General features: G+C 41.5%; 1 protein-coding gene across 1 annotated transcript in view; it reads left to right on the top strand.

The window, feature by feature from the left end:
- Positions 1-16,958, top strand: part of DCC (DCC netrin 1 receptor) — a gene marked incomplete at both ends in the record, with an annotated part of 357,065 nt that overhangs the window by 288,286 nt on the left and 51,821 nt on the right. The window contains one exon of the mRNA XM_084304310.1: positions 3,515-3,709. Within this exon, the coding sequence (XP_084160436.1) occupies positions 3,515-3,709 (195 nt within the window). The remainder of the gene's footprint in view (positions 1-3,514; positions 3,710-16,958) is intronic.

Here is a 16,958-nt window from a genome sequence, read left to right as displayed (position 1 = left end):
CTGAAAACCGTGGGCTTTGTAAATCAGTGCAGATGCTGACACAAAAGGGAAGGAAAACACAGAAATGAAAGGGGTAGATAAAAATGATGGGGATATTTGAAGAAGTGGAGGAATAAAAGGAGAGTAATGAGAAAGTCTTACCTGAAAAATTAAGCAAAGTGCAAAACAAAATGGAACAAAGAAGCTGACAGATGGAAATCATGGCAAAACTACAATCCGTAAGAAGCAGAGATGCAGTAGAAAGGAGATGAAGAGAAAATGAAACTGGTGCAAATTGCTATGATTTTTAAAACAAAATAAGTCGCCTCGAAAGGATCAAAGGCAAGCAGGATGAAAGAATAAATAAATAATTAGTTTAAATGCACCGTTGCGCTCGATATCAGCTTTCTTTTGACTCGATGGGTTTCCTTACAATCTCAAAATCAACTCAAAGGATTCCTGCTTCGTGTCCTTTCCCCGTGTCCAAATGCAAAAAAATGCTAAACTTTGGGGATAAATCCACTTTTTGCAGGAGTTACGCAGAGTCCTGCAAGTGGCAGCTAAGAAGGGAAGCGCTGGAGCCCAGCTTGCTATCTGCAAGTCCTTCTCAGCTGCTGTGGCTCCTGCAAGCTTCTCCTGCTTTCTCTGGAAGCCTGCTTGGCGTCAGCAGCACGAAGACGAGCAGCATCCTGGCGAACGGCTCCAGCTCCCGATGGATATTCGTTTTAATTAGTGTGTTTTGTTCAAGTGATTAGAAATCCAAACATCGCCGCTTCTTCAAGGTTCCCTAGAAAGCTCGCGTGCCTTTGCTGACAGCTGGGATGGTTTTAAATATTTATTTTCAGCCTCGCATTTCGTACTTTAAAAAGAAATAGGAGAAAGAAAAAAAAAAAAAATAGAAATTGAAAGCAATGCGTTCCCCAAAGGGTCGGATTTAAATAGCTGGAGCAAGGATGCAAGAGAATCTCTGATCAACTTTGTGAAGGTATCCTCCAGGAAAATGGGTTTATGATGCTTGGTTTCTGATTACTGCACCGAACAGATGGAAGCTGTTACACATATTAGATAAGCGATATAGTTTAGCTTCAGCTCTAAATTAGTGCTTTAAGAGCATGACAAGCCAGACTGCTCTCAGGCTGCAATTTGTACTGAAAAGGGATTGGGGAAACATCTGAACGAAACGGGACAGGGGAAAACTACCCGGACTCGGTGAAATACACATCCACGCAAGTCTGAGAAAATTTAGCTCCTTTGTGATTTAGGATGAAGAGCTGATTCGGCACTTGAAGGAGGAGAATGGGAGCTGAAAAACACTTCTCAGAAGTATTTCTTGAAGCCCAGAAGAACCAAAAGTAACTGCATTGACCTAGAACTGCAAGGAAATAGCCTCAAAAAGAAAGCAGGAATATGAAATGTGTTTCTATAGGATTTTTAATCCTGGGTATCCGAGTGCTGGTACACTGGATCAGCAGAGCATGCAGAGTGAGTGGTCCAGTTCCTGACGAATTGATGGATTAAGGTGCTTCCTGCATGTTATGTCTAACATAAGACCTGATTATGGGGAAAAAAAAGTTAATTCTGAATCAACTTTGGGTTGTTCTAAAGTTTGGAACTGTTTCAGAATGAGAAAATCGCCTCTTTTCCAGAAAAGGTTTAAAATAAAATTATTTAAAGTGTATTTAAAAGGATTTATGCAGAAATATTAAGCAAAAAAAAAGTGTTTTCAAAAAGTAGCTGTGTGTTTATGAAGCTTTAGTATTTGAAAAATGGTTCCAAAATGTTCGCTCCAGCTTCATTTCAGAGGCTTACGTCCCAAGAAGGGGATGAGAAGTGAAATGGCCTTTTGCTTTTGGAAAGCACAGGTTGTGATTTTGCTCTGAAATGCACAAATCGCGTATTTGAATCGCTTGAAACGAATAACATGGAATGTTTGAATGATGTGGTTTTAACCCCGTGGTTAGGTGGTGGTGTCTGTGCTGCGGTGAAAATCTCTGCACCGCGTCCGATGGAAAAAATATCGTTTGTAGGTCCTTTGAATAATTTGATGTCCTTTGTTGCCTGGGAATTCGTACTTTCAGGATGCTTAAGGAATTGCAGTATTGCTACTTTATCTTAACTTTTCATTTCAAGAAAATTTTCATTCCTTAAATTAATATTTTTATCCTCGGGGCTCGTTTCCGTCGCTTGCTTTGCAACCAGCTCTGTTCAGTAACTTTTGGTTCTGCGCTGAAACAAAGTTTGGGAACGGACTTGGGGGGTAAATGGCATCTCTACCCGGCTCACAGGGACACTCTGGGCGCAGGCTGTTTCTTCTTTTTGTGAGTAGCTACGTTGCAGTGAGCTTTTCGTCAACCTTTAACCGAGATCCGTGCTTTGCAATGTTAAGAAGTTGAAGGCAAAGGCTTTCTGAAGGGACTGGGTTTTTCAGACTGGTAACGTACTAAGGAGACCTCCTGAAGATCCACCAGGTTTTCAGGCTCCCCTAAAGCCTTCATCAGCATTCATCTGAAGGCACATAAAGCGCCAAGGATGCACACACGTTATTGCAAAGTGTTAATTCTTCCTTTTTATTGCCTTTTCCAAGGTTTACAGTGGGAATGCTTCACAATCGGGAGGTGACTTTTGTTGGAGTTTACGTCGTTTGATGGTTTTTGCTGTTTCCTCACCCCGTCCTTGTTGCCTACGAGCTTTTTGCTATTATATTGCAAGCCTTTTTATTGGGGGGAAAATAGTAACTTGTCTCTTTTCTGCTCTCAAAAAGACAAGCTACTGTGCAGCTCCTCTGAGGAGACTTGTGATATGGTAGCTGGGAGTAAACTCAAACAAAAGGCATTTACCTCACCTTTAAAGTAAAATCGGGCTCAGAGAAGGCAACAGGCTGCCAAATAGGCTCCAAGTGATTAATTGCTACTTAAAGTAATGAATTTTACCCGAGCGTACCTGCAAATAAAACATCTCAGTCCATTATTTCATGTCGGGAATGTCGATGTGTTGTTTAAAGTGGCTTCAGAGTAAGAGAGGCATGTCCAAGAGTTCAAATTCCCTGCTTGTTTTCATGGCAAAGAGATAGATTATTGCCAGAATATCCTAGCACGTCGCTAACAAAGTCAACCTTTTTGTTAAATGATGAGTGAGCACAGGAGGACTCGTGCAACGAGCTGTCAGGATCCTGCAAATAGACCAGGGAAGATAAAAGTTGTCCTATAGGAAGTTCTTGTGCAGGTCATCTTTTTTTTTATCCTGTGTGTGTAGTTCCAAATCTCTCTTGTACATGTACATTTATATTAAAAGTGGAAAGCTCTAGGAGATTCTCTTAAAAATGGGCTCTTGGAAGGGAGGGATGTAGCTCAGAAATGAAGTTGCATGTAAGCTCTGCATGTAACCGAGGCATCTGGTCGTTTTGTGTGTGTGCGTGTGCCTGTTGTTTTCATTTCAATTACCATTTTGATTCATTTTTTAACGTTTTAAACTCAACCCGCGTGAATAGTAAAACTTCCTTAGAATGTTAATTCATTTCTTTGTGTTTGAATCCCAGAATCTCAGGTTCCTGACCAGCCAAGCTCTCTCCACGTCAGACCTTTGACCACGAGCATCGTCATGAGCTGGACTCCGCCGCTCAACCCCAACATCGTCGTCCGCGGGTACATCATCGGCTACGGCGTGGGCAGCCCATACGCAGAGACCGTGCGGGTGGACAATAAACAACGTTACTATTCCATTGAAAATTTGGGTAAGTAATCATTTTCGTTCGTAGTGGCAGGAAAAAAAAGAGCTTCCTCTGAGATTATGCTAGCTGGTAAGTTTATTTTCAGGCTGTCACTGGTGCTTCCTCCATATGGTGTTTTCTTAGGCTGCCTGTGCTCTGCAGTTCAGGTTTGGTTTCGCCTTTAAACCGCTGGACGCTCTCAAACATATCAAATTTCCTTGATCAAATGCTAACTTTATTCAGTAGGTCGTGTCTCGTGCTCCTAATGCCGACTCCCACTTGCGCAGAGAGCTGGATCTGAAGATGTTTCTCCCCAGGCTGGTCCCCCATGTTTGAGTTGAATGGCAATCAGAAAACTCCTATTTTGTGTCTGTCAAAACGGTGGCAGGAGAGGGGCTTGTTCATTATTCATGGCACAGCCTCTGTGACAGTTCGTCTGACTTCTGAGCGTGATACACAGGGACCTGGATCCTTCTACTGGTGATGGACCATTCTCCTAGCGCTGGGAAAACAGTTCAAAGTTTAAAGGAAGGCTGAAAGTTTAATCGTTTCCTTGTCATTGCTTCTTTAGCATTTCTATTTCAGGGAGAAGCGGTAAGTTTTCTGCCCTGTAATCCTGGGATGATCAGGTATTATGGGAATATTCATTAACTTGGTGCATTAGGGGGGCACAGCTATGTTTTTTTGTCTTAATTCTATAAGGCCAAAACTCTGGGGTCACTTCCCTTTGCTATTTGTACTTTATAGCACCATGAAACTGCATCAGCCAATGCTTCTGCTGTTTCCTTGGGGGAACTCGGGAAATAGACTGGAATAAAATGTTTTAATTGTTCCCCTGTGAAACACTTCCTCTATGTTCAGTGGTGTATTTGATGGTTAATGTTTTTGCAGAGAGCCATAAACTGCCCCAAATATTCATCTACAGAAAAAAAAAAAAAAAAAGAAAGAAATTATATGGAGAGAACTACCCAGACCAATGTGCTTTGGCAAAGGTTGAGGAGATGCCTACAGAGCCCAGTCTGCTGGAGCTCCTGATGGTCAACTCTCCCTGAAAGTATCCTGATTAACAGCTGGAGAAATGCCACGGGTTTTATGAAGCTTTGGAGTTTGGTTTTCTATATACAAATCTATTTGTGAATTTGTTTACTTCTTAGACCTCTGATAGCCGCTGCCATCAAGTGGAAGGTCTGCTAAGAAGCACTTGCAGATACAAGAGCCTTCTACTAGGCTAACAGTACTCGGCACTGTGGAAAGCTCGTGGTATATTTCACTTATTAAAACTGTTTCTGTGGATTAAAAGTTTTCCAATATTCTTGGCTGCGCTGGCAGGCAGAAGTACATAGAAAGCCCAGCAGGGCAGGGAGGATATTTCAGTAATACACTTAGAGAAGTTGCACTCAGAGATCTAGCAAGTGTCAAGGAACTGTGTTGAGTGTAACAAACATTTACTTATAAATAATTTGGTTACCAAAATCAAGGTATTTTTTTGTCGTTGCTGTTGTTTTTGCTTTTTTTTTTTTTTTTTTTTGGCCAAGAATCTTCCAGCAGCCTGAAGTTTTACGAAAGTTATTCAAGTGGCAAGTATCTTTTCACTGTACATTTATTTATTTTTTTTTTTTGTTTGATTTAAATATTCAGCCTGTGAGCAGTGGAACTTGATTGCCATTGTCCAGACAAGTCACAGGCATCTGGTCCCTGACTGGCTGCGGACGCGAGGACTTTGGTCGCAAATCCCGACGTGCAAATTTTAAATTCAACTTCTCGGAGCGTTCACATGGACAACTTTGAAAATCAATTTCCATGAATAATTGCACTAATTAAATTCCATCATTTCAATATCCACAGAAAACGAACCCCAGAGGGATGTGACCAAGGGCCCAGAGAAAGCTTTTAAAAAATCAGAGCAGTTGCCAACACTTCCTGCATTATTCACCGGCTTTATTAGAAACCATTACAAAAAATTACATGAAATGATGAGAAGGGATTATTTTCCTAATAAAAATACTGTTTTCAATAAGGTTATGAATTAAGATGTTCTGCTGGCAGGTGGGGAGGAAAAATACTCCCTAGAGGTTTTGTTGGCTCCTCTCCCCAGTTACAGCTGTGACACCTATGCAGGAGAGGTAGGCGTTATCTTAAAAGTGATATGCAAAAGCAACAACAAAGTTAGATACCTAAATAAATGATGAACTTCATTGCGTTTTTCTCTCTCCACTGAAGACTTTTGATCCTCGTGGCTTTTAGCGTTTGCTTCCTCTTGGCTTTCCTTGGTCTTGTTAGACAGAGATGGGGGAGAGGATGCTCCACTTCAGCCGAATGATGCACGTCGCTGAAAAAACTGGGCCTTTGCATCTTCCCAAAGTTCACTGCAATCCTTTTTATTTTATTTTGATATGCAATTTTGAAATGCTCTGCAAACCTATGTATCATTCATACGTTAGACTGGCAGGTGCTTGCATTAAGGAGCAATCAGGTTTGTCTGCCATCAGCTCCCTTTCAGAAAGCCTGGCCGACTCGCATTCACAGTCACCATTTTCACACACACATGCATAAACCAAATACCCCGTGTCCGTGCCAGGCATTAATTTCCTTCCGTAAGCATCTCCCGTAGACCTGAGAGAAATGATGGGGAAGAACTCCCTGGTTAAAACTCATGCAGGGATGCAAAACGCCTCGCACCACGATATGGGCTCATACATGTATCCCCGCTCTTTTTCCTGGCAATGGTCTTTGTGTGGGGTTTGGTTTGGTTTCCTCAGTGTTCAGCACTGCACAAAAGCACCACCTGGATATCTTCCCAAAGATCTTACAGTTGAGAGATTGGCAAGTAGGATGTACACGGATGTTGAAAGCTGAAGTTAGCAGCCCCCGTGGCACTGCCTCGTCGGCCCTATTCCCCTTCCAGCATTTGCAATGTGGTTGCCCTGGAAATTCCTGCCTTAGTGATCCCTCTTTGTCTGCCTCTTCCTGCCCTAGATTTGCGATATGGTTGCTGTAGCAATCCCTGCTCGTTCAATATATAATGCTGATATTTGTATGGGTTTTGTTCCCCCCTTCCCTAACTTGTTTGTGCAGCCGTGGGGCATTGTTGGCCACCTGCTTTTAGCAGTACAATTGCTAGAAATTTCTGGAAATATAGTAATTTGTTATAGTATGAATTATTGTGCTAAATTCTGTGGTTATTTCCAATCCAAAATCACTTCCTAGTATCATACAGAGAGGTTGGGGCAGAATCGGAAACAAAACGTAGCCCATGCTTTAAGCCAAGGACCGATCATCTTCTCTGCAGTCAGCTGGTAGCTTTCCTTGTGGCCATGGCACGTCCACGTTCACTCCTGAGACCTTTGTGATCAAAGAGGACTAAGGACAAACTCTCTGTCCTGCACTCTGAGTATTTATTTTACTCTACTTCAGGTGAGCCACATCATCCACGTTGCACCTCTAGTCCATCAAGCATGAAAAGATGACACCAGGGGTGGTTCAGTCCACCCAAGAGCTCCGTCTTCTCATCCTTTCTTCTCCCCGTTGACAACTGCAGACGCCCATAACTGTAACTTGGCCATGGTGTGCGTGGTTATGCATCCATCCTGGAGCTAATTATGAAATGCCAAATATATTTGCACCTTCAATCTGCTGCTAATGATTGACAAAGAACGCTTAGTACTAGTTACGCCTAGTGCTCAGAGCTGTTGGATGGAAGACAGATATCAGTTCCTTTAGAAATCCTATTAGATACTTCACTGCACCTCCGTAATCCCAAATTTCAATTTTCATTTTAAATCTCTGCATGAAAGTACAGGGCTTGGATGCAACGGGAGACCTGCTTAAGTAGATCCCTCGTTAGGGAAGGATGGAGACCTACTCGCTTACAGAGTGGCCTGCTTCTTAATTCCTTCCCTCTTGATAATCATACTGATACGCACACTTCACGTGGCAGCTTTGCATCATATTTGGGGTACTTAATTGATTACTTCCATCATGCAAAACTTTTCTAAGAACCGGCTCAGCCTGCACCCGGGCTGTTAGAGCAGTTGTCTGAGTAGCACACTTGAGCTGCTGAATAAATCACTTGAAAAACATGAAGAAAAGTGCTCAGCCTTTCATAATAGTGATTGAGAACTTTATTCTGTCTGATGATCATCTTGAATACGAGTATGTAGAGGTTACACTTTCTCCCTGGAATGAATTAAATAGGGTGATTTTCTCATGACTGAGTGGTCAGATTGCCTGGGAGACACACTCACCGCGGGCACAGAAGAATCGAAGAATACACAGAGACTTCGGCTTTGTCAGTGAAGGATTTGTTGTGTTTTCTTTCTGCAGCGTATGAAAGATATTTGATGTTGGTCTCATAAATTTCAGCAGCAAGCGTCCCCTGCTCTTATTCAACCTTTTCTGTGACAGAAAAATCAGTGCCCGACTGACTTTCAAATGAATAATTCTAACGAGGAGACGCATTTCTGGAGAACCACTTCATCCATTAATTTATTTATTCCTTTTTTTTTGTTGTTGTTGTTGTTGTTGCTTGCGATTTTAAATGGAAAGGTTATTGGCTGATTAATGGTTGTGTTTTAACGATATTGAAGAAGTCACGGGTGCCAATTCTGATCTTTTACACGGAAGAAGTAACGATTTCTGTGCTGATCCAACTCAGAAGACGGTACATGTAGCAATGAACTGGCAGGGCTCATCTCCATGGAGCTTTGTATTAAAGCTTGCTCATGAAATAAATGCTTAAATGAAAAGGGAAGAGGCACGCCAAGGAGATTTCCATTTACCGATTCTGCAAACATAAAGCCCGGAGTATCTGAAACAAAACACCAGCTGTAATAATTTACATAAACCTTTTAGTAGGCCGTAAAGCTCTATTTTTAATTAATATATTGAAAAAATAAAGCACGGTAACTTTAGAATAGCATATTCCGATAGGCTGACAACGTTATTATATCATTCTGGGATGTTTTGATAACTCACTGTGGAATATTTTAACAAATGACAGTGATAATGGATAGAAGTAAGCACCCCTGGACCTCCTTGTGCTGGGTGGCCTCTGCTTGTGCTGCCATCGCCGTGATGTCCCAAGAGTAAAAATGCTTTGAAAAACCTTTGGATGGAAACAGGAGAGTTATCCTCTAGTTAGTAGCATCCTACTACTAACAGTAGGGTATCCATATGGCATCCATAACATTAGTCCATCTGTAAAATGCCCTAAACCTTTCCAAGAACAAGTGTATAAAAATGACTGTTTTACAGCTATTCCGATAAAATATGATGAGAAAGGAGCAAATTCACAAGTTTTCCAGAAACTTAGACTTTCTACCTTAGAGCACATCCCGTCCTTCCCCCCTTCAGTATGTGAGAATCATTTTATAAAGGGTTTTTAAGCACGGCTGCCTTTCTGTGACCTAAGAAAAAGCGCCATTGATCTCCCCGAGCGTGCAGGAATTCATATGCGCCCTCTTGAAAGAGTTTGATTGGGAAGCTGGAGCGCGCACATCTTGAAGTCTTATTTTCAGGGCCCTTTTAAACTTGAACCTTTGATCCTCCCGGCCCAGCAATGAAAGCAAAGTGCAGAATGTACAGCACGTCTAGCAAAGACTTTTTAAAAGTTCCTCCCTCTCCTCCCATAAAGCCCGGAGCTACGCACATCTGAAATTTTTAAGCTCCGAAGAGCAAATTTAATGGATGGGAGCAATTTCTGCTTAATTAGTAGTTTGGAGAATTAGAGCTGCCGTATAAATAATATGAACTTAATAAAAACTCACGCAGAGAAGTCGTTTTATAGTGCACTTTCCTATCTCTCATAGGCCTCGTTTCCCAGCCTGTGCCAGCACACTGGCTCCCAGCAGCTCCCCGATGATGGGATGTCCTTGTCACCCCATGTCCCATGGTGGTGGCAGCACGAAGGGACAAGGGTGGACATGCTGATATGCCTTTGTCCTCCAAGCCTAGGTCACATCGGATGCTGAGAATAAAACCATCACAATCCCTTCAGCCTGCCACATTCATCTAAACTACAAAAAAAACCAAACCCCGCAACCCAACAATCGCAAAGTACAAGAAATGAAAGCAAAGCTCTTAGATCTAAATTTTCTATTTTAACAAACATATTGGTAGGGATACTAAGGATTCCGTCAAATCCACCTTCATTTTAAGTGCAGATCAGATTAAATTTGACCCTCACGCATAGGCAAGGCAACAAAAAAAAAAAAGCATTTGGGTTTATTGGAAAGGGAAAGAAAGAAGGTTCTTCATTTTCTTTAATCTTTGCAGATGACAGTTGCAGATTATAACAAAGACATGAAAGGGAACAAAAAAGCTTTTTAATGTAGTTTGGGGTTGTTTTCTTCCCTTCGCATTTTTTAATACAAAATGGAGTGGTGAAAATCAAACAAAAATCTGTTAAATTTTGTGCATCTCACTGTTTCCCTCATAGCTTGCATTAAAACACAACACTAACAAGGAAAGGCACTTTGAGACTCCGGGGACTGTTCATTTTCTTTCTTGCCTTTCAAAACCGACTGTCATTTAAGGAATCCTGCCATTTGCCCAAATACTTCATGCATCAATTTTCTCTCATTCCTCCCTGACTTTGTTTTGCTTTGCCAGAAATTACTGGCGAGCAAAAGGGTCGCTTTGAGATCCGCGCTCTATTTACATTACACGCAGATCTGACATAACTCCCCCAAATCACAAATTGTGTAGATTTTAAGAGCATCCTCAAGTTAATCCTCTGGGCACAAGTGAATTGCAGCCGTATATCTCCGTGTAGGAATCCACTCCTCTGCTTCGGCTGACTTTCCTCAAGGTATTTTGGTTTATTTACGCCGTCATCCTCCAGTTATAATAAATAGCTAAACTGGCTTCCCTGACAAAATGTTTAGGGCCCATTAACAGTAGATGGGATGGAATATTCTGTATATAATAACACTGGAATAAGCTCTCTATTTCTACTTATGGTAAAGAACGCAAAGCTTAAGAACATCTCTTCGTGCCAAATTGGAATAGAAATTATACAAATAGCCAAAAAGAACGTTTTGATCATATTCATTTATCAACAGAAAAGAAAATCAAAAACCAAAATCTTTGTTACAATCTCAGTTTTCACGAACAAGGACAGATACAACGCTGAACCTTGTCTTCTTGAGCATTACTGGTATCATCAGGGGATGCCAAGGAGAAGAAACCAGCCAAGTGACCCAGATTCATAGATCCACGTTTGCTTGGACTAAAGACTCATTTGTTGCAAGGGAAACAAACCTCTCCTCCCAGTGCAACTTTCATTGTTATTTTTTTGTGTCTGGGTGCCTGAAGAAATCTTGCCCACCCTCTGGTTAACCCGACTGGTGCATTAATGGCATTTCTTCTGGTGTCAGAAGGCATCTGGAGTCACGGCCGTTCATTTTTTATTCATTTCTCCATATGTCTTACACTTCATTTTCTGCTACACTACTTCACTTTCCCCGAGTCCGCCTGCATTTGTAACGTCAATAACAAATGTCTGGGATACGCATTGGGATTTTTTTTGTTGTTCAGCATCCGCACCGACACTGAATGCACTGAGCTTGCAACGCACCGTGGGGGTTGTAAAGGTTCACATCTCCACAGGAGACAAGACCTATTTCTAAGCATGCTCAAATTACAGCCTTTGCTTTGAAAAAAACCCTGCACACTTTGTTATAATGCACACAGGACAGCGCTCACAAGCGAAATCAGGAAGCGGGCATAATGTATGACTAGGTGACTTCTTAAAAACAACCGTAAATATGGATCTGATGCGCGTCTCCTGAACTGCTTTCAAATAAAAGCACTTAACAAATTCTCATTATAAATTCTCCTTGCTCCATTAAACACTTTCCCCGGTGTTTTCGAAGTTAAATGTTTCCCGAATGAGCCCGAGCAATCTGTAAATGCCCAGGCTCCCCCAAAATAGCGGGGCTGCAGAAGGCTGGTGGGATGCTGTGGAGGTCGGTGCTCCCCAGGTCATCCTGGCACGGCGAGCTCCCACAGCTCTACCAGGGCTTGGGGTAGGTACATGTTGGCTTTGGGGACTGATTTACCGGGAATTGTTTGAAATGGAGATGTGTAGGACCCCCTCTGTCCCTCATCCCTCATCTCTGTGAAGCAGACGGGCAGAACTCTGCTCCTCGGGGACAATTCCAGATTAACTCGAATTGATATTTTAACCACGTCAGAGTATTAACAGGTCTTCATTATTTGTGCTACGGAAGTGCCCACAAGTTCAAGATGAGATCAGGGTTTAATTGTCTGGTTAATGTAGAAACATACTGCGAGCCTCTGCTTCATATAGCTCATAGGCAAAAGACTAAAGGAAATGTGCCAAATTTTAAAACTTATATTTTGTGCTTTCTATTCATAAAGAAGTTACAAGGCCCATTCTCTATCACCGTGGGAAGTGCATACTTGAATTTGACAGCATTTGGTGAATTTACTTGAAATGAACAAAGTTTTTCTCTATTTTTATGGATTGCTCAGTTTACCAGAAGACAAAAATCCAGGCCAATTCTGTTGTGCTAAAGGAGATAACTCACTGGCAGGGCTCTTGTTTTATTGAAGGCAATACCCAAGCTCTTTATTATCCATCTTAGCCTTTCTGATGGTAACTCCTTTCCAAATGACCTGACACAGTCCTCAAAGTAATATCGGAGGGGTAGCTCCTCATCCACCACTGAAATGAAGTTGTTGCTGTCCTACAGAGTGCCTAGAAGGAATAAAATCAAACTATTTTGCTTTAGCAGACGACATAGAAGAGAGTCCTTTGGAGAACGTCACCATGAGAGTCTATTCTAGTGGAATACTTAAATTTATTAATACCATTAAAGACTGCTAAGATGATTTAAAGATTTTTTTTTTTTTTAAAGGATGGATGTAATTTCCCTAGCTTGTGCTAAAATCTGCTCCCAAGCGTTGCTCTCAAGGGGAATTGTATGTTGTCCAAGAAGTGGAATACATCTTCCTGACGGTTTCTTTTAATGGGATTTAATCTACTGGCCATTGGGTGCGTTAGAAACCCAAGGATATTTGCAAAATGAGACTCAAGGCACCTCTCTCTTTTTTTGGAAGATGGTGTAATGCATTGCTTGAGGGTAGTTTCTGCACAGAAGAGGCCAAATATCTTTTGGGTTGAGGTTAGAGAAAAACAGCACTATCTCTGGCTGTGATGTTGGCAGCACTTTTCCCTCTCGGTTTCCTGGAATCCAATAGCCCCGGTGTGCAGAGTTTATACTTCAATTTGACATTTGTCCTATCGACAGATTACCTTTTCCTGGCAATAAGCGAGTGTTACCAGGTCTTGGAGCTGATACTGGTACTATTGATTACCGAGCGCGATGTTTTTGCAAACCCAGACAGGAGTAAATTAGGCTGATCTTCGCTTGCTTCTCGAGATAATTTGCAATGACTGCCCCTTAGAGGGTTGCTCAGCACCAGTGGCAGTGACATGACATGCAGGGCATAGATGTAATTCTCTTGAAGACCTTTTCTCTTTCAGAAGGGCAATTCCTGCAGGAGTTACTCTGCTTTCAACCTCACCTAGACCACCGCCTCACTTCTCAACAACCCTTATGTATATATATATATTTTTTTCCCAATAACTTATAGGAATTCCTCTTGGTACAACCCCCTCCATGTCCCTGTACTACAGGGTATTGTCAGACCCCATCTGTTTGGACAAGATATCCAAAGTTTCTCGTGATGGAGCCCTTCCTACTGGCTCAGCCATCCCAAGGGTAGCTTCCTGTAGCCTACAGTTGAAACCAGCTTAGTAATGGAAGGAAAAAAAATAAAATAAAAAAGCAGAAGGTGGCGGTTTTCTTCTTAAGCAAGCTCTGGCACCATAAGGATGCTATTCTACTGTATTCATGGGTTCATCTTGATGCTCAAGCGGAGTAAAAGGGAGCAGATCTAAATGAATTGCTACTTCCCTTTGTGCCTCCCTCTCTGTATGGATCACGAAAGACGCTGACAAAGGTGTTGGGAGAAGATTATTGAACATCTAAGTAACCTTTATTGTTCTTTTATCGGCTCCATTAAATTAGAAGGACTTCAGCTGTTGTTCAGCGCAAGGCAGCAGCTCTAAGTGGTGTGATGGGATGAGCAGCGTCTTCACGACGATCAGGAGACTCTGCCTGAGCTTCAGCTCTCCCAGTATACTAATCTGCAGAGCACTCTGCCGGTCCCTTGTGTCAGGTAATTGTTATAATAGGGAATGAGCAGAACCGAGAATGAATTTTTATTTGAGAGATAAAGGAGCCGATCTGGAACAGCAGCCAAGTGCACTGCCCTCTTCACAACACCGTAGTTCATGGCATGGTGTTTTCCTGGCAAAGAGTTCACATCTGGTTATCGAACATTCACTTTATATTTATAGTTTAAAGAGAAAATTAAATTCCATGTGAAAACATTTGTCAAAAGACCCCGTGTAATGGATGCAGAGATGTCGCAATTTTCTGTTCTTTAAGAAGAAAATAACGGCAGTATCTTCAGCAGGTTGCTATTCGTTGATTATGTTCTTTCCACTAGCAACATCCATCAGAAGAAATTGATTTTGTTCATGCTTAGTTTGGACTTCTTTTGCCTTTTTCTTTTTAAAGGTGAACCGCACAACGCAGCTTTATTTGCAGAGCGTGTTCCGCACCAACATTGACATGATGGATCCTTTCCTGATGCTCTGATTAAAGCTGAATTCTTCGCTCTGTTCCTTCAAAGGCAAGAAGAGATTTCATGTGCTAGGAAAAAAAAAAAAAAAAAAAGCATATAATTCTCTCCTTCTCCTGCTCCCGAATAGCTAATACAAATGGTAGTAGCATTGTTACTCGGTTGCATTCCCCACTGCAATGAATAAGAACCAGTTGAGAAAAAAATGCGAATTTATTCCGAGATTCGTGCAATTATCATCTCTAGAGCCCTTCTCTGTCATCGTTTCTTTGGTGTTGTAGCTGCCAGGAGTGCCAGCAGCCTTTCTGTTCCATTAGCTGCTGCTCTTGTTAGTAGGTTTATACTAAAAACCTTTCCTCATTTGAACTCCCGTTCCAGTCAGGGGCACTTTTCCAGAGAGCATCAGAGTGACCCCGTAAGTATGACAAATATATAATGCTGTTCAAAAAGCAACTTTCTATGTGATAATACTAATGCTTTTTCACTTTTTTTGTGGTTGTATTGGATTAAACAACAAACTCTAATACTGTGTTCAAACCCTGTGCCATAGCAAATTGCCTTTTTTTCCCTCTTATCTAAGAAGAGACTCGTGCAATTATTTATTGCTCCAGTTAGCAGCAACTCAAATTAGCCACCTGAATTTTTCATGTTTTTTAACAGAAAGCTGCAGATTGCATCCTCGTCCCAATCTGAGCTCATTTTTGCAGATGTAACCTTAGCCAACCTAGTTATAAACATATATCAAATGTCAGTCTGTTCCACTGATAACGTTTGATGGACTATATATCGTGCTGTTCAGGTAATTGTAATGAAGGATGTGCTATATGGTCTTTATTTTAAAATTTTCCAGGAATTTATCACAGTTTTCCACCCAGTTTGTCAATTTGCGTGAGTACATCTTTCATCATCAAATTAGCCATAAGTCACTCCTTTGGCTTCTTCATTATCGGGAATTCACGACGGATTTTGATTAAATGTGACAGTTACATGTTTTGGGGCTTTTGACAGTAATTTCTCGAATCAGGTTTCACGAGCAATTTTTCACGTTTAAACTATCGATGTTCAAGGTGACACGCTTTTCCGACTAATGGCTCATTATTTAAAATTTAAGCCAAATGAAGTCCAGATGTCTGTGCTCTCAACATAATCAGTGGAGATGTAAACCAACCCGTAGAGGCTGATTCATCCGATCTTACTGAAATTCTTGTCTTAGCGTTGTCCTTCAGAGGTGCTTGCCTCTTTGATTCCTATAGGAACAGCCCTAACGTGCCAAACTTGGAGAAAGCTTCAAAAAATAAGACTAATTCCATTGTCTGTTGTCATATGTACTCTTCAGAGAGCTGACGGCTTCCATAAAATTGGTATGAAAATAGGAAATGGATAGGACCGTGGTGAGGCACGTTTATTATAAAGGTTACCAAGTAGTTAGAAAAAAAACTACGGTGCAAAATTTGCCTCGCTGTAGTAACTGTTGGCAAATACCTGGTACATCTCCAAATCCTAAAGCTTCATCTTTTGGCGTCCTTTCCTACATTCACCAAAGTATACGATAGTGAATGGTCCGTACTAACCACTTGTGAAACTCTGCCCGACAGTGTTCAAAACTCCTAAAAAGCCACAGAAGTTGGGTCAGGGACAGAAGGAAGACTGGTAGTGACCACATCTGTCTAGACTGACCACGTGAAATGCTTTTTCTTACGCAGAAACAACCGAATGTGACGTTATTAAACGCTCAGATAAATAATCTCGGCATGTCACAATAAATAAATCTTCGTGTGGAGCCCGGAGAGTTGCACCACTTAAATCAGAAATTAAAAGCAGGATGCTAATATGGAGTGGAAACCGTATGAAAATATATATTCTCCGTCTCCGTGAATGCAAAATAATTTCCTCGTGACTAATGATATTGCAGGGGATACGAACTGAATTCATACCCATACGATACTTAGCGCAAGGATTTATTAATGCACCCGTCATTTGTTTGGCATTTTTTAAAGTTTAGCTCGTTCGTGACAGAAGCAAAGAAGCCGCCTGAATATCAAGTGAGTATGTCACTGTTTCTGCTGGCCATTAAATTAAGTACAAAATACGTGGGTGGGAAAGACATTAGTAACAATATGCAGTAAGTACTTAAATATTATTTACTCATTTCAGGTGCGCTGTAATAATATTAATCACGCTGGGCTCGTTTGGCGTTAATGCAGATGAAATATGTAATTCTGCAGCAGGGCTTTTGCAATGTCACTTTAATAAATGCCTCCTCACGTAACAAACATTTCTTCTTTTCCAGTAGAGGACTTGGTGAAGGCAGGTGCCCTGTTTGGCAGGTGTTGGAGAGCCCGATGTGTTCAGGCTGATATCTTCCGTAATTGTCTTTTGCACAGCTAGAATTAAGTTCTCTAGGAAAAAAAAATAGAAAGAGGGATGAAGCAATTTGCATGGAAAAAGTCAGGAAAATAGATAGTCTCGTTTTCCTTAGGAAATTGTATCCAGAAGCAACGCGGACCTGAGCTGCTCATTTCACAGCACGCCCCAAAATTGATCCTCGTGTTAAACCCCTCCCGTCCACAGCATAGACTGGGGGGTTCCCGGTAAG

Source organism: Netta rufina, assembly GCF_964035555.1.
Source record: "Netta rufina genome assembly, chromosome: W".
In the NCBI taxonomy this organism is placed as follows: domain Eukaryota; kingdom Metazoa; phylum Chordata; class Aves; order Anseriformes; family Anatidae; genus Netta; species Netta rufina.
Note: the sequence above shows the minus strand (reverse complement) of the source record. Positions and strands in the feature narration are given on the sequence as shown.